Below are 25447 nucleotides of genomic sequence, written 5' to 3'. Positions count from 1 at the left end.
GGATCAATAGATCAATACTTTATTGATCCCACAAGCGGAGGTTTAGTGTTACAGACGAAAGATGGTGCAGTGTATAACAGACAGCTTAGAGCCACAGGTCAGAGCGCAGGAACTACAAATACACACAAAGTGCGTTAATAAATAATGTGTTTGGATGTGACGCCAATAATCAAACGTTCAGCTGACGAACTGCGATCATGAGTTCAATAACTGAAAAAGCTTTGATTAGTTTTCAGAGGGCTGCGAGTTTTCTGCCATTGATCTGCGATCAATAATCCGATGATAGGACACATTTGCTTCTTTTACATGGACATTTTTTGTGAGGATTTCTTAATTTGTTCATTTTTTAATTTCACACATTCTTAAAAATGAAGCTTTTCATTGGTAGCAAAGCTTTGTAAGTATTTTTGAAAATTTTATTTTTTAATATATTTTTTTTAAATCATGACTTTAAAAATGAAATGAGTATTGATCAGTGTTGGTCAGTAATTCTTGATCAGCGTTCTTTAACGCAGACCTCAGAGAAACCTCTCGGGAGGAACCGGCTCAGGAAGGCGGCTCACGGCGCTCCCAGGCCGGAGAGCAGTGGTGACGAGTCCTTCGAGGATCTGCTGTCCAAATACAAACAGATCCAGATCGAACTCGAGTGCATCCGCAAAGAGGAGACGATGGCCCTGGAGCCACGGACGTCACCAGTCAGGGACGACGTGGTGGAGTGTGTAGCCGCCACTCTAACGGACGCCAAAGCTGAACCGGGCCCGGCTCTGAGTCCGGCAGCAGCCGCGGAGGAGGTGTCGGAGCTGGAGAGGAAGAAAGTGTTCCAGGCCTTCAACATCAAACCGCTTCGTCAGAAACTCCCCACGCCGGCCGACCTGGACGAGCTGCAGAAGAAGTGGGCAAAGCCTGATGGTGAGTTCGTTATCCGAATGTTTGGTTTCACATCGCAGCTGTAGACACGCCTCTTTTTACCCGTTTGGTGACTTAAACCATGTTGAGGACCAATCCCCAATCACTTCCTGTTTGCTGTGTAAAGCTCGGTGTGTTTTTACAGCTTCCTGTTCTGTGTGTCGACAGGTGAAGGGGATCAGCCAATCACAGATAACGGAGCAGAACTGGAAGGAAAAGGTGCCAAAGAAGCAGAAGAGGGGACGCGCGAGAGCGGCGGTGAGCAGACCGACGCCGCCGGCACGAGCGTACACCGAACCGATGCAGCAGACTCTCCGATTGGTCCTCTGAAAGGACGTTTCCCTGTAGGGTGGACCGGGGTTGGTTGTCACATTGCTCGCCAAGGCTCAGCTCAGCTGTTTGTCCTTTAAAGGGTCACTAAACAGGAAGTTCCGCCTTCTTCCCCGCAGCTGTAACAGGATGACAGGGTATTCGCCTCTTTCTGCCAGAACGAATTTAAAAAATGAGCCATTTAACGATGGAACTGAAGGTCGTCATGTTGTCGCGATCCTCGGTTCACGCAGCAGTGAAAACTGTGACAACCCACGCCGGTCCACCCTGCAGAGTCCCCGCACGGCCCCCAAACCAGAGCTTGATTAGCACCGTGCAGTGAGGAGCAGGCGACCTTTGATGAAGACGCTGTGTTTTCACTTCCTGTGCAATGTGTGTCCAGGTGAGGGAGAACAGCGAGCAGAAGGAGGAGACCCCGCAGACGAGAGGCCGTGTGACCCGTGCATCATTGAGGAGCAGGAGAAACCGCCGCCGCCGTGTCCCAGCGAGTCGTCGGCGTCCAGCGAGGACTCTCCAGACAAGGTGAGGCCGTGCAGCTGCTACCCGCAGGGAAAAGATTCAGCTGTTCGCTTCGATGCCGTTTGGTTTGTGTCACGTTACGTCTCTTCTGTGTGTGGTCAGGCCACGGAGAAGGTGGTGGTGGTGGAGGAGGAGGAGCTGTCAGAGCTGCAGCTGCGTCTCCTCGCTCTGCAGTCGGCCAGTAAGAAGTGGCAGCAGAAGGAGCAGCAGGTGATGAGGCGGAGCAAAGAACGCATCACTAAAGCCACCCAGGAGAAGAGCTCGGGCCCCGGGGCCGCCCCACCCGCCAGGCAGAGGGTCACCACCAGGTCCGCTTCCACTGCCGCCGCCGCCACAGAGAGGAGCAGGACCAGGTCCAAACCTCAGGACAGGGACCGCGAGCGAAACAAGACCGGGCCCAGACCTCAGGACAGAGACAGACCCAAGCCATGTACCAAAGCCGGACCTAAAGGCCCGCTGGAGAGGGCCCGCATCCCCGGGAAGGCTCACATCACCAAGAAGATCAGCCCAGGTGAGACAGGTGTGCGGGCTGTGCCGCCTTAAATGTGAGCACGCTCAGAAGTGAAGCAGAAAACAGCGGTCAGCTCTGATTGGCTCTGAGTGCTCCTGTGTGACGTGTCTCACAGGTTCGGCGGCAAAGCAGGCGTTCAGAAAGCAGCAGGTGAGGACGTGGAAGCTGCAGCAGCAGAGGGAGCAGGAGGAGAAGCGACGGCAGGAGGAGGAGGAGCGCCGCAAGCGGGAGGACGAGATCCGGCGAATCCGCGACTTGTCCAACCAGGACGAACAATATAATCGCTTCATGAAGCTGGTGGGCGGGAGGAAGAGGACGCGCAGCAAGGTAAGGCGCCGTGTGCGCACACCCAGTGTGGTCACCTGACTCTCACCTGTGCTGACTCACCTGTGTCTGCTCAGTCCAGGGACCGGGACCACCGCAAGTCTGCAGGCAAGCCGGGCCTGGACACCTCGGGGAACCTCTACCAGTACGACAACTATGACGAGGTGGCGATGGACACGGACAGTGAGACTGGCTCGCCAGGTAAGGGGGCAGGAGGTGCACCTGACCCGCCTTTCACTTCCTGTTTCCCGTTTAAACTGGTTTGTCTGCGTTTCAGTCCCGTCGCCGACGCACAGCAACCTGCTGTCTGTGGAGGAGGCGGCGTGCATCCCTCACCTGTACGGCGCCGACCCCGTTCCTTTCGGAATGGTACGCCCCCTCCTCGCTCCTCCTCATTACCACGGTTACATTCCGAGGAGCTCGCTGACGTCTCTTTCTCTTTTTCTTTCCACCCCTCAGGAATTCTCGCAGCCCTTCCTCCCCCCGCTGCTCTCCGCCATTCCTCCCCCACCTCCTCCCCTCCCCCCTCCCCCAGATGAGCTGGAGCCCCCCCCAAAACCTCCATTTGCTGATGAAGAGGAGGAGGAGGAGATGCTCCTCAGGGAGACCTGCCTGATGTCTATGGCCAACAAGAGGGTGGTGGTCTCGGAGGTCCGCGGCGTCACGTGTTGATGTCATGTTTAGATTGTGCTCCTGACGATGATGATGATGATGATGACTTTCTCTCTGCAGAAGAGCTCCAGCGCTCCTCCTTCTCCAGGTGGGCCTCCCCCCGCAGACCTTCAGCCTCCACCCAGAGGAAACCTGAGCACGGTCAGTCTGAACACGGTGCCTCAGCCCCGCCCAAACAAGGCCGCCAGAGTGCACCTCGCCGCCAGAGCGCCACTTGTGGTAAGAGGCTCGCTGCACACCGCTCCTTATTTAGAAACAAACATGGAGCCTGAAACTGCCCCTCACCTGTCTGCCAACCACCTGTCTGTCCAGCTGCCTCGACATAAGACGGTGGTGGTTTCTCTCAACGACTCTGACGACAGCGACTCGGACATGGACGCCTGCAGCTCATCACAGGCGGTGTTTGGCGGCCTGGAGTTCATGATCAAAGAGGCCCGAAGGACGGTGGAGGTGAGCGCGTTCACCTGAACCGTCCGGGCACGACGACGATCGTTGTGCAGCCGGAATGTGTCTGCGGCGTTGCGTGATGATGTCACGACTCTGAACTTCTTATTTTTCAGGCGGCGAAGCCAAAAGGAGCGTCGGCCTCTGAGAAGGAGAACAACCCGGTCCGAACGCCGGAGGCTCTGCCTGACGCCAAGAAGGCCGAGTACCGCCTACTCAAAGAGGAGATCGCCAGGTACCCACGTGATCTCTCTCAAACGCACACACACACACACACACACACACAAAAACTTTTACTAACTCTGTGGGTGTGCACACTCACAGCAGGGAGAGGCAGAGGATGATGAAGGAACAGAGCCCTCGTGGCTCCGCCTCGCCCGCCACTGCAGACTCCATCGACTCCTCCCTGAAGCCAGCGGTGGAGCTGAAGCTGAGCGAGGCCGAGCTGAAGCTCAGCAAACACAGGTGAGATCTTAAAACACACCCGGAGACGTGTGTGAGGTTTTCGGTGGCGCCGCTTTGACTGTGGGAGTCTGCTGCCCTCAGGGAGCTGCTGCAGAGAGATGAGGCCGTGCTTCGACACCTGCTGCAGCAGGAGCTGAAGAAGAACGAGTCGCTGAAGGCCGCCGAGGCCAAAGTGGCCAAACTGAGGGAGCAGCTGCAGGCGTCGGAGAGGATCGTCAGCGCCAACAAGACGCTCCTCAGGAAGCTGCGCGAGCAGGTACGCCAACTTTACCGCCCCAACTCGCTGCTGGGTGTTTCTCTTAAATCTACACGACCCCAGCGTGGGGTCGGCACGGCAGCACTCAGAGGCTCCTCCTGGCTGCTGTGAAGTCTCCTTGTTTGGTGTCGTTTGACCGCCTCCACGTCCTCTGCAGGTCCACCGGGTGGAGCAGCGGGTCTCCGTGAAGAAGACGGTGGCGGTGCGGTTGGAGCAGGAGCTGGTGCAGGCTCACCTGGCTGCCGGCAGGGCGCCCAAACGGCGAGCGGACTCCAGCCGGCCCACGGTGAGTCTTCCTGTTTCTCTGTGGAACCTGCAGGTTGTTCTGTGTTTGTCTCCTCCCCCTCAGAAGAGAAACACTCAGCCAGAGAGGCTTTTATTCTGAAAAAACAGTTACATGAAGAATTGCTGCTGAAACTTACAGGTGAGGCCGTTAGCTGTAATTAGCTGGCTGGTAAGCTAATAAAGCTAATTACCCATCCAGTTAGCTAATGAACAGCTGTGGGGGAGGCAACGATCAGGGCGGGACCCACAGTGGGGAGGCGCTGGCTAAACGAACTCGGGCTGTTACAGAGGATGTTTGTGCTCACGCAGCTCCTCGTGGCGCTCGTGGGTAACCATGGATTCAGAGGCGTTGGTGGTTACACGCACCCGCCGCCAAAACTATAAGAAAGCTCTGACGGAGCACCGCTGTGTGCAGGTGTGTTTAACCTGTGTAACGTTTTCCTTTCCAGCTCAGCAAGTTGCCGCGGCGTGACGCAGCGCCCCGTGGTTCTGAGCGTCACTTCGCCGAGCTCATCGCTCAGAAGCAACGACTGCAGCAGCTCGAGTCCGAGTACGCGCTGAAGATCCAGAAGCTGAAGGAGGCGCAGGTGCTGCGAAACAAAGGCATCCCGCCAGAGCTCCCCGTAGAGCCGCCGTTGCGATCCGCCACGCCCCCGGACCCTCAGGTCCAGCTGCCGCCGCCGCAGCCCTCGCTGCACGACCTCTCCCAGGACAAGCTGACGCTGGACAGCGAGGACCCCGCGGAGGCCGAGGATCACGAACCGGAACCTGCGCCCGCTGCTGCGGCCAGAGGCGGCCGTCGCTCCTCCTTCCGTCAGTCCAGCTGCTCCTTCACCAAACCCCACCTGGACGCCACGAGCTCGGCTCCGCCCAAAGACGTCAGCACTGCCGCCAAGCCTGTGAAGGCGCTGCCCAGCGGCTTGGCGGGCGTGGAGCTTCCTGCTGAGATGTTCGCGGGGCTGGACATGGACGCCCTGAAGCGGCTGTACCAACAGAAGACACCTCTGGGAGATCTGCTGCTGATGGAGCTGCAGGTGCTGGGGGAGGACGTGGACCCCGCCCCCGCCGCACAGGTGAGCGGAGACTGTCAGAGGGGCAGCCGAAGGTCTCGGCGGAATTTCATGCTAACGCTCTGTGTTTTCGGTCATCCAGGTGTTTCCTGCTGAGGTGGAGACAGCGGTGAGTTCGTCGGGCAGCTTGGAGCTGAGGCCGCTTCCCTTCGGACCGTACCACAGCCCTCTGCTGGTCTTCAGGTCCTACAGGTAGCTCCGTCGTACCGACAGCAGCAGAGCTCGTATGTGGTCTGTGCGGTCGGCTCACAGCTGTGTCCTCCCGCTCAGGTTCAGCCCGTACTACAGGACCAAGGAGAAGCTGTCTCTGAGCTCGGTGACGTACAGCAACGCCATCGAAGCAAAGAAGTGCTTCTGCCGCTTCGACCTCACGGGAACGTGCAACGACGACGGCTGCAGATGGTGAGCGGGCTGTAAAAAACAAACAAAAAAAAAAAAACCAACTATTTGAATAACGTGATATCAATTCATTAAATCCTGAATCGATTTTTGCATTTAAATGTATCTCCGGTTAAAGCTCAGGAAATATTTCAACAAACAGCTAAAGCAGTAAATGAGAGCAGCTACAAGGATGTAAACACAGAGCGTGGATCTTTCACCCGACGGCACGTCCACAGACACGCCGTCGGGCTGAAGGCCAAAAGCTCACAGATCCTGAATGTAACCCAGTTCCTAAAATCATCTCAAACAAAGAGAAGAAAAAGTAAAACATTTAATGTTCATTGTTTCTGTTCTTACTGTCCCTGTTTAATGAAAGTGAAACTAGATCAATATATTTATTTAAACAAAAAAGGGACACAGATTTATATATATATGCTCTGGTCAAACAAGGGTTAAGTTTTCTCAGAGGGTTGAAGAGGTGCTGAAGTCGATGATGACAGAGATCAGTGAAATCATTGGGAGTTCAGAGACCGAAGATGAATGTATGCTTTCCTCCATGCAAGTTGATGATCCAAACAGGGAGAACCAGCTTCACCCCTTTCTTGAAACTTCTGAGATTGCACACCAGCAGTTGTCTGAAGATCCACCACAGGTAGGATTGATTCAAGGTGGTGCAGAGCCACACCTACCTGTTGATTTCAGAAAGAGCCCACTTAGTGCGGCAAACAGTTTCAACCCACCTGAAATTCAGAAAGTCATTGTGGAACACATCGTGAAGAAAGATGTTCTCCAATGAGACTCCGCTCATTCTCTGGCAGGATCCCCAGACCCAGCGGTGAGGCAGATTATGACACATGGCGTTCACATGTGGAACTTCTCAGGAAAGACCCCGCCATGTCTGAACTTCAAAAATCTAGAAAGATCTTTGAGACCTTGTTGTCCCCTGCAGCTGACATTGTCAACAGACTGAGCCCAGAAGCTACACCTGAAACTTACCTTCAGTTGTTGGATGCAGCTTTTGGAACAGTGGAAGACGGAGAGGAGCTTTTCGCCCAATTCATGAACACTCTTCAGGATCCTGGTGAAAAGGCCTCTGCGTACCTCTGCCGTCTTCAGGGCGCATTGAACCTCACTCTAAAGAGGGGAGGAGTCTCTGCTTGAGAATGTGTTTATCGGCATCCTCAGCAGAGACCTTTCATCATCGACTTCAGTACCTCTTCAAAACTTTTGCCGCTCAGTTTTGCCACCTGCTTTATTTCATCTAGGTAGGATTTGGTAGCACTGCCACCCACCTTGGCAGTGTAAACGCTGGAGAGAGTTCTTACATGGTATTTTACACCGGGCTTCCCTTCAACTTCATATGTGTATGGCAAAAGATCAGTTAAAGCATCAATGGAGTTACCACTTTGGTACTCAACGATCAGGTTTTTGAAAAACTCAGAGTTGGAATCTACAACTGTGACGGCTCTAAAGGTACCATACTGCTTTAAAAAGTCAAGAACCTCTTCATCATCCAATGAATTGAGTATACCACTAACAATTACTGCATTGGGAACTTTGATACCTGAACTCAATACAAAATCCATCTGGTGGAGATAGCAAAAGATGTTTCAATGACAATACACACTTTAAGGAGGTTTCACTGCTGATATTCATGCACCAAAGAGCTCCTGGCTGGCTCGCCACTTTTGTAGCACTTACGTGGAGTTATATACAGTACCAATGGATAATTACCAAGGTAATGAGTAATTTGGGCTAGTATCAGAAGATTAAGAACGACTCTTAGAGCTCTGGTATATGAATGGCAGAGAACCAGACAAACACAGCTGTGTGGCTTTAAAAGTACTTTAGTGATGTTAAGCCTTTTAAAAGAATTTCGTAACCAACACTGAATTACAACAGGTTTTAACAGAATTTCAAGTATAAAAATTTCCCCCAAAGTAGCAAAAAAATAGTATAAAATAAAATTGTGCACAAGTAAAAGAATTAGTCTTTTTTTAAGTCCAAATGGTACCGGTGGGGCCCATGACAAACGGGTGTATTGCACTAGAGTTCGTCCAATGAGGAGTGTGTGTGTGATTGTCTGTCCTACCGCACTACTTGTACAGTAGAGGATTGTAGTCCATCAATGTGCAAATGAGTGTGCGTGTGTATGTATATCGTCTCCTAGGATCTTGGGTTGACTCGCCAAATTCTGTTAAAACCTGTTGTAATTCAGTGTTGGTTACGAAATTCCTTTAAAAGGCTTAACATCACTAAAGTACTTTTAAAGCCACACAGCTGTGTTTGTCTGGTTCTCTGCCATTCATATACCAGAGCTCTAAGAGTCGTTCTTAATCTTCTGATACTAGCCCAAATTACTCATTACCTTGGTAATTATCCATTGGTACTGTATATAACTCCACGTAAGTGCTACATGAAGCTGCAGGTTGCATCACTCTGACCCAAGTTCACTGAACCAGCAGCAAAAGCAGATCAAACTGAGCTTCACGTTTGATAAACTTCGTCATGACTTTCGCTGTTTTACTTTGACATCAAAGCCTCATCTCAGAAATGTAAACTTAAATCGCTCAGCTTCTGTAATCAAACCTCTGTGACTTCAGCATCAGGTAACGTTCACATGTTGATTTATGGTTTTCTTCAGTTTTTGATCGACTGCAGAATATGTTTAAGGTTCTCTGCTATAAAAAGCCAGGCCAGGAAAGTCTGCTTCATGTTTTTATCCTCAGTTACTTTATCACAAAGGCTGTGATTCTCACACCTGATGAAGTCTCACAGTGTCAGCTTTGTACTCACAGATATAAACTAGAAAAAGTTGCATTTCCTGCGAAAATGCGGTGTGAATGCCGTGTAGTGGAATCTGCTGAAAAGAGCTGAAGAAGTTGAAGTTTGTGCCGAAAAGGTGAAGAAGCTGAAGTACACATTAGAAAAGCTGTTGAAATCATAACAATTGCAGAATTGTAATGAATTAGCAGAAATACAAGCGAGACGATTGGCTGAAACATGTTTCCATGGGCGGGATTCGAACCCGGGCCTCCTGCTCTGAGAACCGCTGCTCATCTCACGGAGCTCAAATCACCCCGGCGAGCTGAATCAGTGATCACACTTGTAATGTTGTTCATTCATTTTAATGGGCCAAAGAATGGCATAAAAATCTTAATATTTAAAAAAGTGTAAAAGTTATGAGCACCAAAAGATACAGCTGTCATCAGCAGAAAGAGCAGAACAGTTTAAAGTTTGAACGGTGAAAATCGGATAAAAACTGTGGGAGTAGTTAACCAGCAGAGACACGGAGCAGCTAGAATAACTGCATGTTTGTGTGAATGCCGTACAGCCTATGGATACCTGACCGCTGAGTGTGCACACACCCCGCTGATCGCTGGTGGATGTCACGCCACCAAAGTAAAACAACGCAGCGGCGTGTTTGCGTGATGTGTCGCCCTGTTACCGTGACGATAATGTTACCCGGCGTCCCGCCTGAGTCTCTTGCGTTTGCTCTTCCTGTTTAATGTTTGTCCCTCTGCGCCGCAGGCAGCACATGAGGAACTGCACTCTGAGCGGGAACCAGCTCTTCCAGGACATCCTGTCCTACGACCTGTCGCTGATCGGCTGCTCCGACGGCAGCTCGGACGAGGACGTGTGCGCCGCCACAGGTGCGGTGGGTGCGAAGCCTCGGCCTGGTGGTCAGCAGGCGTGTCACATGGAAGCTCAGGTGTTTGTGTTTGTTTGCAGAGAAGTACATGAAGAGGCTGTTCGGCTCTAACAAGGACCGCATGGGCGTCGATCAGAAGGCCGTCCTCCTCGTCAGCAAAGTCAACGAAAGCAAGCGCCACGGTAGGTCAGCGTTCCCGTAACGTTCCGCCCACTTCTCCAGCCGCTTCCGTGCTTCTCACCTGTCCCCTCCATCTTCAGTCCCGCCCTACACCACCTACAAGGATGCGAGGAGGTGGAGGCCGAAGCCATCGACGCAAAGTGATCTCGGTCCCAAGGACGACGGCAGCGGCGATGAGGGGATGGCGGCCGGTCACATGACACCTGGCAGAGGTTAGTAAACGGGGAGGATTTCGTCGTTTCCTCCGTGGGAGGTCTGAGTGAGCTCACGTGTGTCTGTGTGCGTGCAGACAGCGGCGCTCACACTGGCCTCTCCGCTCTGGACGCGTGCGTCACCTCGGAGGACAAACGCTACTTCATCAGCGAGACGGACGACATCGCCAACCTGGAGGCCAGCGTCCTGGAGAGCCCCCGAGACACTCAGCTGTGGATCAAGCTCGCCTTCAAATACCTCAATCAGAGCGAGACGTAAGTCCCCGCCGACCTCAAGCTCTGTGCTGCGGAGCTCCACCCCCTTTAACCTTTAATCTGTCCCCTGCAGCTCTGCGGCAGAGTGTTTGGAAGCCGCCCTGAACACGCTGTCACGCGCTTTGGAGAGCAACTGCGATAATCCCGAGGTGTGGAGCCATTACCTGTCCTTGTTCTCCAGGCGGGGCAGCCGGGAGGAGGTGCAGGAGATGTGCGAGATGGCGGTGGAGCACGCCCCCGACTACAGAGTGTGGTGGAACGTAAGTGAGCGTGGTTTGCTCGCAGGAGCCGCTAGCTCACCGCACAGCTCAGCGGGCTAACGTTGGCGCGTTGGTGGTTTTAGCTTCATTTATCAGGTAAATGTCATAATGACCTCTGACCTCTGCTGCTTAGTACCTGAACCTGGAGAGCTCGTTTGAAGGGAAAGACTACGTGTGCGAGCGTCTGCTGCAGTTCCTCCTTGCCGAGGCGTCATCTGGAGTCACGGAGAAGCTGTCCTTCGAGCTGATGGAGGCGCTGCTCTACAGAGTCCAGCTGAGCCTGTTCACGGGCCGGCTGGAGAGCGCGCTCGCCGTCCTGCAGGTGAGACGTGACCTCGGGCACCTGCTTCACGCTGTGCACCGCAAACGTAATGTCAGAGTGGGAGGAACATTTTTTACAGAGTTTAAAGAATCGGGTTCATGACCTAAAAAACAAACGACTCGTAAACAACAAACACAGCTGTTTACGTCAGCGTGCAGCCATGTTGGGGGCCACATGACCGGCTGTCACCTGTATTCCAGAGGGCGGGACTAATGTGACGTGACATCTGCTCTCTCCGTTTCTCCTCTCAGAACGCTCTGAAGTCACCTCAGGACCGGAGCATCGCCGACCACCTGATGGCTGCCGACCGGGCGCTGCTCTGGCTCTCCTACATCCACCTGACGGAGTTCGACCGACTGCCGGCGTGCCTGTACGACCCCGCGGAGTCCGGCCCGTCCCGTGTAGTCAGCAGGGAGCCGTTCCTGCTGCCATGGAGGACGCCGCGGGACATCAGCACGCCCGCCGACATCCTCGTCGCTCTCTTCCAAGGTATGGCATTGCGACCCACCAGACACGCGAGGTTCTTGTCTCCCTAAGATTAACTGGTTTCCACTTCCTGTGTGACTGTTTCCTCTCAGATGGCGTCCGTCAGTGCAGCGACGAGCACGCATCTGACAGCGAGAGGACGCTGGCCTGCCTTCCTCTGCACACCAACCTCATCTTCCTCTACAAGTTGCTACAGAGGTGAGCTCACTGCTGACATCACACTGTGATGATCAGACCGCTCTGACCTGGCCCAGAGGAGCAGGTGTGGTGACGCGAGGTCACCTGTGAGGTCAATGCGGAGTCTGCCATGTTTGTTCTCTCGTGTGATGTCATCGGGTCAGGTTTGTGAACGTGTGAGCTGATTGGCAGGAAGTGTGACGGGATGGGGTCAAGCTGATCGCTGCTTTCGAGCTGTGACATCAACAGCTGTGAAGTCAAAGGTCAAATCTGAGTTTGTGCTCTGTGACATCACGGTCTATGAAGCGCCTCGAGCAAACGGTGGCGCTGTGTGTGTGCGCAGGTACAGCGAGGGCGTCACTCTGTGCGAGTCGCTGCTCGAGTTCTGTCCCGAGTCGTGCGTTCTGCGAGACACTGTGGCCGACCTCCACCTGCACGGCGGGAGCGGCGACCGGGCGGTCAGCATGTGGCTCCACGCTCTGGCCGAATGCCCCCACAACGCTGAGGTCTTCTACCACTGCTGCAAGTTCCTCATGGCTCAGGTGAGCTCAACCGTGAGTCTGTGAATAAAGTTTAAGCTCCGCCTCTCGACGCTAAGAACCGTCTCTGTGTCCACAGGAGAAGGCGGGCGCCATCACGCCGCTGTTCAGAGGCTTCGTGCTGTCGCTTTGCGAGGACGAACAGAGTCCGCGGACGCCCGTAGATGTGCTGCGGTACGTCCCGACGCCTCCGTCTTCCCAGCTGTAGTCCGCACGGACAGCTGACGGCGCTCTGTTCTTCCTCCCTCAGGCACATCCTGGGGCTTCTCCTCCTCCTCCGAGCTGCTGGGAGGTCCCGCCATCAAGAAGGAGCTCCAGGAGCGGCTGAGCCAGCAGATGAGCTTCCTCCACCTCATTCACTGGTTGGTGTTTAAGGTTTCATCATCATAAATGGCGTCCTGCGGTGATGATGAAAGCGGACGCAGTAGGGTTAACGTGCTCGCTGTCATTGCAGTCGGTGGCAGTGGCTGCACGGCTCGGTGGAGGACGCAGCGGAGGCGTTTGAGCGAGCGCTGGGGGCGGTCACCCAGCTGGAGGAGCTTCACAGGCTGTGGATGGAGTGAGTTCACCTGCCGCAGGTACTTCCGCTTCGACCGCACGCACCCGCTGCTCACAGTTTCCCTCTCTCTGCAGTTACCTGATGTTCAGCTGCAGCCCGCAGGCCCGCGCCACCACCGCCGCCTCACAGTCCAGGACGTTCTCAGACCTGGTCCAGCGCTGCCTCAGCACCACCCCCTCGAGACTCGAGCTCCCCTTCAACCCCGCAGAGTTCTGGAGCTGCTACCGCTTCCACAACAAGGTCAGAGGTCGAGTCTGCTGCCACACGCCATCTTCACCTGCGTGATGTCACGACTCCGTGCCGTCGTCACACAGATGTGAGCGCTCGCTGCCTTGCTCAGCGGCAGGTCTGTAGTTATAGTCTGCTGATGTCATGTCTCCCTCTGCAGGTGGTCGCGCTTTACCTGAGCTGCCTGCCGCCATCCCAGCATGCACTGGTTCTGGAGAGACTGTGCTACACTATGCCCAATAACACTGAGCTGGGCCTCAGGTACACACTTGGAGGAAGATTGGGTGGAACTTAATGTCACTTGTCAGTGATTTGACTCCAGTAATGAGATGGAAAATACATCTACTTCCTGTTTGTCGTTGGATTTAAATCATCCGACCACAGGGACAGTTTAGCTCCGCCCATATCAGCGATGTCACTGCTGTGTGTTTGTTGCTGCTCAGGTTGCTGCACCAGGAGTGGCTGGATGGGAACGTGGAGCACCTGAAGTTCCAGGCCCGGATGCTGAGCGGTAACACCCCCAAGTGTCTGAGCAGCTGGAAAATGTGAGTGCGCGCGACCGTCGACAGTCCCGCCAGATCGGTGATGATCAATGATTACTGCGTCCTGATTGTGTGTGTGTGCGTATGTTCATAGAGCAATCGCCGTGGAGGAGGAGCTAAAGGAGCGAGCTGAGGTGAGTCTGAGACTGAATCAAATCAAGAAAAGAGGGTGGAGTCTAGCTGAGCACTCAGTGGTGTGTGTCTCCGCCCCCTTGTTGTGTTTCAGGTGCGTCACATGTTCCAGCAGGCCCTGCAGAACCTCCCACTGAGCGCAGCCCTGTGGAAACATGTAATACACACACACACACACACACACACACACACACAGATAATGACATCACATTAGACAAGCTGTGATTGGACAGCTGCTCTCAGATCTGAGCCGGGGGGTCCTAAAAACTTGGACTGGGAAAAGAAATACTGGAATCTGATTGGTCAGAGTGTGTGGCCCTGTAGTAGATCTGAGATCAGCTGTTCAGATAGGGCGTCGGCCCATCCTGATTGGCTTGTGTGCACTGCCTCGTATTCTATGACTATGTGACTATAAACAGTTTGACTCACCTGTATACAGCATGTTCACCTGCCCTCCGTCCCCGTCCCCCTCCCGCATGTCCCCCCCTCCCCCCCAACCTTTGTTTACCCCTCCCCAACCTTTGTTTACCCCTCCCTTTGTCCCCCCCACACCCTTGCAGCGTCTGCTGCTGGAGGCAGCGGACGGCGGGGCCTCGGAGCGCCTTCGGCGGCTGTGGGACTGCTGTCAGCGGGCGGGGGTGAGCGTGAGCGGGGGCGTCGGCCCATCGCTCAGCGAGGACGGCTGATCGGACTGATCATTAATAGATCAATAATGAGAGGCTGTAGGTGACTGAGTGAGAGCAGACGAGGTAAGCCAGACGTCCCCCTCCCCGGCCGCTGAAGCCACGCACCCTCCGGGAGCGCCTCGGTGTGAGTGTAAGTATCGAGAGCTGAGTGCCGCCCTCACTCTTCATCACCTTTCTTTAGTTCCTCACTTTTCAGTTGGAGTCATTTCCCTCCCTTTTATATCTCATTTACCTGACGGGGAGGGCGGGGGGAGGGGGGTGCTGAGGGTGTGTTTGGCGCCTGTGTGTGTGTGTGTCAAGAGGACGCCGCCGTCGCCTGTCTGTGGACTCTTTAGTTAAACAAACTGAGTGTTGCTGAGGCGACGCGGCTGAGAAAGGGAGCGGATGCAGAGACTGGACCGACCACCGCCGCTGTTGGCCACGCCCCTCTGAGACTCATGTGCAATGTGCTTTTGTTTTGTCAATCAGCTGATTAAAGAGTATTAGCAGCAGAGGAGACGCGCGTCCTGCCACTGATGTTTTTTACATTCACCTGTTATTAAATTATTTTCTAAAATAAGAGGGTGTGTGCCTCTTCACTGCCTCCGTGTCACTTCCTCCAGCAGCGGCTTCCTGTCACAACCAGGAAGTGACACATTCACATCAGTCGTATTTGACGTGATTCTCTCTGACTTTGTACAAGGAGAGCCAGCAGGCGTCTCACCTGTGCCTCCAGACCACTGGTGTGTTCACCTTTCAGCATAAAGTTCTTGCTGTGTCTCAATACACTGATCGGGTTCGTTGATGATGTCATCTGTGTGTGACAATATCTGTTAGGCTGACGAAAACATTTTTCACGCGTGTCCAGAGGCGGAGCCAGCTGTTCCAGGAGGACGCGGTCACCGCGAGGCATGAAATAAAAACATTGAACCTCATTTTAATCCGTTTTTGTCTCATTTCTAAAAGTTTGATTAATCATTCTAGATTTTTCCTTTATTTTGAAATGTCAGGATGTGTCGCTCATCATCATCGTTTATTTGTATAGCCCTTTAAGAACACACAAGGCAGTCCAAAGTGCTGAACAACACAGATTAAAACAACTACCAATTTAAAAATACGATAAAATCATTACATACAATAAAATAAATAAGAAGGTGTCAGTTTCCTACAGAGTTAAAAGCCAGGGAATAAAAATAGGTTTTCAATCTGGACTTAAAAACCTGCACTGATGACGCTCATGAAAGAAACTATTTTTTTCTCCAACTTTATTTCAACAGAATCTTTAACAAAAAGCAGAAAACGGCACGATGTACAATTGTAGTGCAAAATTATGATACAGTGGCAGAGTATGTACAATTAAATAGGACAGAACTCCAGATTAAAACAGGGAAAGGCGAGAGACACAGTGAGATTATTAATGGTTTTAAAGCTTTCTTGTTGTGAGAGGAACAAATTGTTCCGTTTCTGTCCTGAGAGTGGAGAACTCACATTTATGGATGTGGAGTTTGATTAATGAGAGTCTCTCTCACTAAAGTCAGTAAAACCAAAATAATACGTTTTGGTAGAAACGTTTTTGATAAGATGCTGTTAGAGATGAACGTAGCGATATGATTCCATAACAACTGAGTAAAGGTGAATGTTTCCAAATGAAATCTCTTCACTTTGTTACTAACCTTCATCCAGTCAGCGTCCAGAAAGAAACAGACGGAGGAACCAGAGGTCAGTGACTCTAAGACACGTAGAGCGTTCATTGGGATTTTCTGAATATTGTAGTAGCAGAGAAGAATAGAGTCCAAGCGATTAAAGAAACTCGTGAAGCATGTTTAACCCTGGGATGACGTCACCGACCTCGAGCAGCTCAGCAGGCACATCTGGACGCTGATGGAGGCTTCGCTGAGCTGATCGGAGGTCAGGTGCAGTTTGTGTCTGTGACGCCGCCCACTGTTTCGTCAGCACGAAGCTTCAGAGTCAGCTGACTCCCAGGTGTTCTTCTGTGTTCACCGTTCACCATCTGCGATCTGCTGTTACCATAGCAACGGTCTATTAGCTTTGAGGCCTAAGTATTTCCCGCTGCAGTACTCCACAGTATAAATACTGTAACGTAACATGTATCCGTCCGTTTGTCAGTTTTACTTTAAGCTCTTTTTTTTTCCCTTTGGGCGTCAGCTGACCCGTTGAAGTGGGCGTGGTTCTAACCGGAAGTTGACCTTTTTAAACCGGAAGCTGAGCTGTCGGTTGTTGTTTGGAAGTTGGTGGTCACGTGAGCTGCCGTCGTCATTGGGAGAGCGAGTCCAGACATGGCGGCGGAGCCTGCGTTCAAGGTAAAAACATGAGCGCGTTTCCGGGATTCTGCCGCGGAGGCCGGAGCTCCGGGGCTCCGCGGCGGGGAGAAGGCCCGAGTCGGGCCGGGAGCTCCGTCCTCCAGCTCTGCGCCGCCGCTGCTAGGTTAGCCACTGAGCTCACCGACCGCAGCTGCCTCGGGAGGCGGCTATCCGCCGGCTCTGTCCGCCTCTCCGGCTCGGACGCTGTCTGCGGCGGCGTAGGGCTGAGGGTCGGGGCTCTCGGGGGTCAGGCTGGGTTAAACTAGCGTGCAGTGGTCCCTGGGCGGACCGGTGAACCTCAGCAGACCGCTTCAAGTTTGCGTGATTGATCTCAGGGGAACCTGATTGATTCGTTTTGATTAGTATTGATCAGTGGTTTTATCTGAAGCGATGATTGTGGGTGGAACAGGTGTGCCACCTTCTTGCTGTATCGCAGGTTATTTTTCCCACAATGCCCTGAGTCCTCAGACGTCATGTGATGTGATGTGATCAGACTTCCTGCCTGCTGTATTGATCCTTCAGCTGACCTCACTGTGACTCTGCTCCACAGGTGATATTTGAACACGAGGGAGTCTTCCTCCATCCCAGCAGCGATGAGGAGATCGAGCCAGACTTCCTGGTTTCAGGAACCCTCCGGATCCTCGACAAGGTAACAGTCCTGACACACTCTGGTATCGATTAATCAGCCTGGTCATCGATTAAGTATCAGAATGTCTCTGCGATGGAACGACCCGAAGAGAACAAACGTCCTCACACACCAGCAGCATGTTTGATACCAGGGCGATAACCTGATTGGTTAATCAACGACCTGTTAAACTGGACATGATTGGCTGGAATAAAGCTCCAGTTTGTCACTGTTATTGATTGTTTATAGATCTATGCGATCGGAACAGAAGCGCTCTCATTTCTTCCTGAACGCTCCTGTGATTTGTTTGATTGATCGATGAAGTAACGTGTCAATGTGTGTCCTCGCCGTCAGGACGCTGAGATCGTGGTAGAGTACAGACCTCTGGAGGACGCCGTCGACCCCTCAAACATGCTCTGTGCTGGGAAGGTTTGTCCTGTTAGTCCCTTTCAGTAGAGTTCAACTTTATTGACTCCAACTGAGTATCAATAAACCGAATTTCCTGATATGATTACAGCCAAACTTCAAAGTTTCCAAGAACAGATTTTTAAACAAACCAAAAAGAACATAAAATAGAACTATTCATGTAAAGGTGATTAAGAGTGTGTGTGTGTGTGTGTGTGTGTGTGTGTGTGTGTGCGCGCGCGCAGGACTCGAGCTCGGTGGTGGAGTGGGCTCAGTGTCCGGGGGACCGTCCACAGTCTCAGCAGCTGTTGGAGGCTCAGCTGAGCTACGAGACAGATGGACATGGTGAACGCCGTGTCGTTCAGGAAGAGGCGGAGCTCCAACATGGAGGGTGAGTGGCTGCTTTAACCTGCTCGGCATGTTGGAATCACGTGACTCAGATTCAGAGATGATGAGGCAGCGATGAGGAATTCTAATGCTGTAGCTGCAGCCAAGCCTCGAGCTGCCGGGCTGGATCTGCAGGTCGTGAAGAATCTCAGCAGCCTGAGCCAGACGGGTGCATCGGCTGATCTCTGAGCTTTTATTTTGAAATCCCTGTGTTTTCTAATCCCTGCTTCCTGTCTCCAGGTTCTCTCAACAGCAGCCACGAGAGGAGCCGCTGGGCCTTCGCCTTCAGTGTCAGTGACCTCCGCTCCGTCACGGTGAGGGAGGAGGCTGGACCTTCATCATCCTGCAGCTGAAGGACTCCTCCACCCCGCTGCCACATCTGCACTTCCACCAGGGTGGCAGCAGAGCGTTCCTGGACAGCCTGAGGAGGTTCGCTCTGCTCACAGAGTGAGTCCAGCGGTTGATGTTAAGCTCTGACCCCGCCCTCCACCTCAAGGAGGGTTTTTTTTTTGGAGGGGAGGGGGGGGGGGGGTCAGCTCTGATCAGGTTCACATACAGATCAATAAAGTTATTGGTGTTTTGTGTCACAGACAGTTTAGTCAAGTTACTCTCAGTCAGGGAGACATATAAATGTTACTCCACCTTGGGGTGGGGGCTGCTGGGGGGGATTTGGCGCCGCTCTCTCGGGTCATTTATATGCTAATGGCTGATTTCCACAGGCGTGCGGCAGCGTTCCCGTCCCTCTGATCCAAATATCGGGTGAGGCGGGGGCAGATAGCTGTTATTAAAGTTCTTATCAGGCTTCATAATGACGTCCCACCCATGCGCTGCCTGCTGATTGGCTGATAGAATCTGTACACCCCAAAGAGACGAGCGCTTCCTCTGATGTCTGATTTGCTGCTCGCGCCGTGAATAATAAGCACCCGTTTGTTATCAGAAGGCCGGCGTTGATCCTGTGAGCTGTTACTGAGGTCACATGTTTCCTGTTTGCAGGTCTCCCAGCGACCACACGTGCCTGCTGGTCAGCACGCCAAACAAAGCTCTGTCGCAGTCTTTCGAGAACCTTCTGGACGACAACAACTTCGGCCTGGTTCACGTAAGAAGTTTAACCGTCTCTCACCGCCAGCTGTTAGGCTCCAACATCTGGATTTGCTTGTCCCACTGCCTGATGACGGAAACCAGATCAGAGGGAATGAATGTGATTGGTTGTTCTTTTTCCAGCAGAGTGACGGCGACAAAACAATATTTCAGCGTGCATGCACAAACATGCAAGCGCACGCACGCATGCGCACACAGGGGGTGCGACTATAGATTATTTGGTCGTCGATTAACCTGTCTGATTTCTCTTCGATTATTTGTGTGCTGAGTGCAGTCTTGGCAGGTGATGCAGCGATGCTGCCCCCACAGCTTCCTGTGGGTGTACTGCAGGTACAAAAACACATTTGAGGTTTTAGCATGCGACGTGGAGACGCGCGCACAGGGACTCTGTCACACTGAAACATGCTGCAGATAAAAGTCTGAACATCACATGGTCCTCACAGTGAGGGGTTCAGCAGCTGTTACCATGGTGATTTAACAGGTAAATGGACACGTTAACGTGTGATCTTCACGCAGATGTTTCTGTGGAAGCTGCTGTGCATCAGAGCGCATTTATTTCAAAACTAAATAAATCTGTGTGTTCGTTTTGTGAGCGAGGTCGCTGCGGTGGGCTGTTGCCCATGTTTGCTGCTCTGGTTTCACACGTAGAATTCTGTCTTTTTTTTCTCTTATTGCTGTGAAAACACGTCGTAGGATTGATTTTCAGATGACGTTTGGAGTCGTGCGTTCCCGTGTGCTGCGTTCACGTCCTGTTCCGGCGTCCGTCGGCTGATGAGCTCTGCATTTGTCTCCCGCAGAAGTTGAAGCGGGACCCGTACGTCACCACGCTCGGCGGCTTCTCCAAAGTCACAAACTACTTATTCGATGCGCTGCGGGGGACGGAGGAGCAGCAACAGCGCCCCCCAGAGGAGGTGGCCGACCTGCTGGGCGAGGTCATCCCGGGGCTGGAGATCAACCAGCAGGAGGAGCCGGGCTTCGAGGTCATCACCAGGGTGAGGGCTCTAATGTGATTGGCTGTTAGGCAGGCGCATGGCAGCAGGTGTGTCAGCCGTGTGATGCTCTTTGCTCACCTTTGACCCTGTCAGATCGACCTGGGCACGAGGCCCGAGGTGAGCAGGAAGTCGCCGCTGACTGCGGACGACTGGGCGCGACACCAGGACGCAGACGGGAGGATGAAGAACGTCCCAGACCTGAAACACGCCGTCTTCAAGGGGGTACGTACGTGTCTGTGGGTGTGTCCAGCTCTGAACCAATCAGCTGACATGATTCTTAGCAGCATCACTCATTTATTCAGTTTTAGGCTGTTTGATCTTCACGTTGGTTTTTATGCCTGAGTTTACTGTAAAGCACTCGTTGGTGTTTTGACCTGTGACACTGATTGAAATGAGCAGAGGCCACGCCCTGATGCGTCTGTGTTGTCTGCAGGGTCTGTGCCACGCCCTCAGGAAGGAGGCCTGGAAGTTCCTGCTGGGGTATTATCCCTGGGAGAGCACGCACGAGGAGAGGAAGACCCTGCAGAGAGAGAAAACGTACACACACTCTCTCACACACACACACCTCATGTTAACATGATATACACACCAGTCAGGGTAATCAGGTGTGTGTGTGTGTGTGTGTGTGTGTGTGTGTGTCAGTGATGAATACTTCAGGATGAAGCTGCAGTGGAAATCTGTGAGTGAGGAGCAGGAGAGGAGGAACTCCAGACTGAGGGACTACCGGAGTCTGATCGGTGAGCAGGACCTCGGCTCAGGCCTTGTTTGGTTATTTGGGCGGGGCTCCTGATGGAGAGCAGTCCAGTGTAGCGGGTGGATGACGTCACATTTGAAGGTGTTTGTGATGTTTGATGTGCCAAAGAATGTCAATCAGAAGTATTGATGAGCGATTGATTATTGCTCTGATGCTGGAGATGATGTCCGTATGGAGTCGGGTGCAGCAGGTGGGTGAGACCATAACACTGTCACCGGGATCAGATCTGCGGCGTTACCTGTAAAGTTAAAGGAGTCCAGTTTTTACATCTGAAATACTGCAGTACAGCGAGTGAACGCAGTACTTCAGTGAGGTACTCGAGTGAATGCACAGTTACTGCCGCGCTGAGGTGGAGGTGGAGGGAGAGCTGCAGGAGTTGAGTGACGACCGCTTTGGTCTTCTGAGTTGGGTGGTGCAGCTTGCTGTGAGGGGGTAAAGGTCAAAGGTCATGTGATGTATGTGTCTGCGCTCTCAGAGAAGGACGTGAACCGAACAGACCGAACGAACCGCTTCTACGAGGGCATCGACAACCCGGGCCTGGTCCTGCTGCACGACATCCTCATGACCTACTGCATGTACGACTTCGACCTGGGTGAGCGAACGCTTCGCCTCCGCAGGTACGGCGCCACTTCCGTTTCCTGTTCGTGACAGGAAGCTCTCTGTGTTGCAGGTTACGTTCAGGGCATGAGCGACCTGCTGTCGCCCATCCTCTACGTCATGGAAAACGAGGTCGAGGCTTTCTGGTGCTTCGTGGCCTTCATGGACCAGATGGTGAGTCTGATCTTTGCTCTGAAAGCTCGGACATTAAACCGTGTGCTGATTTACCGCCGCGTGTCCTGCAGCACGAGAACTTTGAGGAGCAGATGCAGGGCATGAAGACTCAGCTGATCCAGCTCAGCTCGCTGCTCAGGCTGCTCGACCTCGCCTTCTGGAACTACCTCGGTACGCCGCCTGCAGCTGTGCGTGTGTGCTTGCTGTAAATAACAGCGGCTCTGAATGACCCCGCCCCCTCTGTCTGTGTCTCAGAGTCTCAGGATTCAGGATACCTGTACTTCTGCTTCCGCTGGCTGCTCATCAGGTTCAAGAGGGAGCTGAGCTTCGTGGACGTGCTGCGGCTCTGGGAGGTTGGTGTCCTCCTGCGGGGTCGGAGGTGCTGACGGGTGTCGTTCTTCCTGTGGTCTCACGTGTGGTTCCTCCTCAGGTGATGTGGACCGGGCTGCCCTGCGAGAACTTTCACCTGCTGGTGTGCTGCGCCATCCTGGACTCAGAGAAGCAGAAGATCATGGAGGAGAACTACGGCTTCAACGAGATCCTGAAGGTGAGCGTCACCCCAAAGCTGCCCGGAGATCTGTGCACACCTGAGATTGTTCACCTGCCTGTGTGTGTGTGTGTGTGTGTGTGTGTGTGTGTGTGTGTGTGTGTTTCAGCACATCAACGAGCTCTCCATGAAGCTGGACATCGAGGAGATCCTGCAGAAAGCTGAGGGCATCTGTCTGCAGATCAGGAGCTGCAAGGTGAGTGCGGGGAGCGTCTTCTGTCGTGGTACGTCCATCTGACCCCTCACCCTGATCTGTCTGCTCCTCCTCAGGACCTCCCTCGCCCCGTCGCCACCATCTTGGGCTTTGATGTCGAGTCTCGCCGTGCAGGCTCGACCGATTGCGGCTCGGCGGCGACTTCCGGAGCGGCTCGGCGGGAGGTTGGCGTCTCCAACGGACACTCGAGAGAAAGCAGCTGCGAGCAGAGTGGCAGAGGGGCCTTCGTATCGTAGTGAAGAGTGGAGATGGACTGTGTGTGGGCGGGGTGAATCTGTGGCCCCGCCTCACTGGAGGAGGGGGCGTGTGTAAAGAGATTATTGAGAATCTTATTTTTGTAATTTCTTGTATCGTGCGGCTCTAATCAGGCTCCGCTCTGATCTGAAACCTCATTCATCCTGATGAACAGGAGGCGGAGCCAACCAGTGACTGAGCAATCATTCACCTGTTGGCTCCGCCTCCTGAGTGTTACGGATATGTTAAAGATAGGGGTTAGGGTGGAGCAGCTGTCTGGCTGTAGTTTGAATGAATGAGGCTTCAGATCCAGGAAGTTCCGCCCACAAGAGCCCTGATTGGCCATGCAGTGACAGAGGGAGGAGCTCTTTCTGTTGGATGATGGCGCTCGCATTATTCGCCGACAGGAGGTGCCTGTGTTCCTTTTCCTGTTGGCACTCTGACGTTTTTCTCTGTACTGAGATCAGATTAAAGACTCCACGTCATCAGCTTCTGTCACCATGACGACAGCGAACAAACCAAAGAAATAAAGTTTGTTTCCTGCAGCGTGAACCCGTCTCAGCTGTGACATCTGGATCACACACACACACACACACACACACACACACACACACACACACACACACACACACACACACACACACACACACACACACACACACACACAGTTTCCTCTCAGGGTTGAAACACTGAATCTGGTTTATGTTGTGAGTGCAGATGACCTCAGCGTCCAGCATGGCTCCACCTGAGGAACACTAACAGGTGGTGCAGTAGAGCTCTTTGGTCTGCATCGCCTGCCTGATGGTAACGAGAACACAGCTCGGTAACGCTGTAGCCTTACCCAGGTACTGATGACACAGGTGCCTGGGTGGAGTCCTGAGTGGTTCAGGGCCTCCACCTCCTGTAGACTCCATGATGTAGCAGCACACAGCCCTGCGGTGTGTCTGGGTCTAAAATCACCTGCTGATTGTAGTGAGGTGAAGCAGTGCAATACACCGCTCTTTAACGTGACGCATGTTGAAACTACAGGGTGCTGAAGGCGGACTACAAAAACTAAATCCTCTTCGATTTGTGGAGGTGATAGGAACGAGGCTGGCGTTGAGAGGAGGAGCGTCTGGGGTCGTATTTTAATCCTGAGGCTCAGTTTGTGTCTGAAATCTGTGGTGTATGTGAGTCAAACACTCAGAATTTACCGAATACAATCAAACATCCTGCGCGTGTTGTGGTTGTGATCGCTGCTGCTGGGACAGTTCAGCATACGGGGACACTGAGTCCGACTGCACCATGTTCACCTCCACCCACACATGCTGAACTTTGTCCTCATAAACATCAGCAGCTGTAGGTCTGCTTCCACCTTAAAATACGTTAAGGACTGAGCGCCATCTCTCTCTCTTATTGGAGCTGACCTGTCAGTAACCATGGAGACCACAGTTGGACCCAGCATCGCCGCTCGTCTCAGGAGGCCAGATTATTTACGATGATGCTCGGCTTCGTCTGAATATCAGGCGCGGACGTTTTCGCTTTGTGTCATACGCAGGAGGAAAACACACCTGCAGGGCCGAGCTCCAATCAGAGAGCTGCGCCACTGCACAGTCAGAGTGGGAGGGGAGGTGGAGGTGGAGGGCAGCTGCTTTGCTTGCGTCGATGTGAGGAAATGATTCGATTCATCTTCATAAATGTCACGCCTCCTCCCGTTTGCTCCAAATGTCACCTCAGCTGCTTTCATGTGACTGTCAGATATCTCCTGGCCTCCTCCTCCGCCTCCCCCTCACCACCACCTCCTCCTTGCCTCCTTAGATTGGAGAAGTTTGGTGTTAAAGGCGAAGAGGAGGAGGAGGAAGATGAAGGTATCACCTGCAATCAGCTCATAAAGCCTCGGGAACAAAGCAGCCGCGGCTCCTCCTGATGCAGCTTTCATTTCCTGTGTGGCAGGAAATTGTCTCCGCACGCTGATAACCGCCGCTGCCATCATGGCTGTTTATCAGCCAACCATCAGCCGTCCATCACCTGCCTGCCCCCCCACAGGTTTAATAGAGGACTCCGCTCCTCTTTGCTCACAGCTGATGAAACCTCAAACTGAAGTTTAAGATCTGAAACGACCAATCAGAGCACGGCGCCATTCCAGACTCAAAGCTCATTAGGCTGAGAGCTGCAGATGTTCACAGTCGAACCAGACCGCTCTCTCTGATGTCTGGCAGTCGGGGGCGGGGCCACAGCAGGATGTACAGGTGGGAATCATGTGACCCGAGCTGGAATGACATCAGCAGCTTCTATTTCAGCTTCCACTGCTGCTGCTATGAGTAAGGTAGAGGTCAGAGGTGTCATCACCTGATCGGCTCCAGTCGCCACACGTGATCAGTTCGATTTGTGGTCACATGACTTTCTGTGGGTGAAGGTCAGCTGTGTGACAGGATTTATGAACATAGGCAGGTATTTAAGGTGTGTGAGAGCAGGAAACACGGCCTGACGCCCCTCACCTGTGGGAGTGGTATGGTCCGTCCGAGCCGGAGAGGGCGGAGCCATGGAGCCTTTCTTACTCTTTTTATGTCCTTCCTGTCACATGACACTCGACATCAGCGGGAAATCACTCAGGTGGGGTGACCAGGTGTGTCAGGGAAACGGCTTTTAAACACTCAGGTCCCTGTGTGCGTGTGTGCGTGCTTGTTTAAACATCTTTGTGGGGACCAGTAATTGGGAGGACCAAATGGCGGTCCTCGTGGCTTTGAA

The 25447-nt window shown here is 53.1% G+C and overlaps 2 protein-coding genes across 2 annotated transcripts; both read left to right on the top strand.

Annotated features, from left to right (window-relative positions):
* The first annotated feature begins 461 nt into the window (after window positions 1-461).
* Window positions 462-14952, top strand: LOC134623169 (zinc finger C3H1 domain-containing protein-like). The gene is given in 36 exon segments (XM_063468369.1): window positions 462-909; window positions 1075-1164; window positions 1619-1758; window positions 1858-2266; window positions 2382-2593; window positions 2668-2791; window positions 2868-2959; window positions 3050-3241; window positions 3323-3481; window positions 3575-3712; window positions 3823-3941; window positions 4031-4171; window positions 4253-4427; window positions 4585-4713; window positions 5162-5785; window positions 5865-5974; window positions 6053-6184; window positions 9695-9816; window positions 9896-9997; window positions 10076-10207; window positions 10285-10462; window positions 10536-10722; window positions 10856-11044; window positions 11296-11533; window positions 11623-11728; window positions 12051-12249; window positions 12326-12420; window positions 12497-12515; window positions 12517-12608; window positions 12701-12805; window positions 12880-13045; window positions 13194-13294; window positions 13477-13578; window positions 13670-13709; window positions 13802-13864; window positions 14268-14952. Coding segments are annotated over 36 exon segments (5796 nt in total). The 3' UTR covers window positions 14394-14952.
* A 1661-nt stretch (window positions 14953-16613) lies between these two features.
* LOC134623167 (TBC1 domain family member 15-like) lies at window positions 16614-23266 on the top strand. Its single transcript, XM_063468366.1, is given in 18 exon segments — window positions 16614-16693; window positions 17244-17342; window positions 17673-17747; window positions 17969-18114; window positions 18351-18428; window positions 18431-18557; window positions 19104-19206; window positions 20006-20200; window positions 20294-20422; window positions 20634-20737; window positions 20843-20937; window positions 21430-21546; window positions 21625-21725; window positions 21797-21896; window positions 21981-22078; window positions 22156-22272; window positions 22382-22468; window positions 22543-23266. Coding segments are annotated over 15 exon segments (1686 nt in total). The 5' UTR covers window positions 16614-16693; window positions 17244-17342; window positions 17673-17747; window positions 17969-18059; the 3' UTR covers window positions 22723-23266.
* The last annotated feature ends 2181 nt before the right edge of the window (window positions 23267-25447 follow it).

Source organism: Pelmatolapia mariae, unplaced genomic scaffold (assembly GCF_036321145.2).
Source record: "Pelmatolapia mariae isolate MD_Pm_ZW unplaced genomic scaffold, Pm_UMD_F_2 NODE_ptg000451l+_length_35976_cov_1, whole genome shotgun sequence".
NCBI classification, from domain to species: domain Eukaryota; kingdom Metazoa; phylum Chordata; class Actinopteri; order Cichliformes; family Cichlidae; genus Pelmatolapia; species Pelmatolapia mariae.
This window is presented reverse-complemented; position numbering and strand designations above follow the sequence as displayed.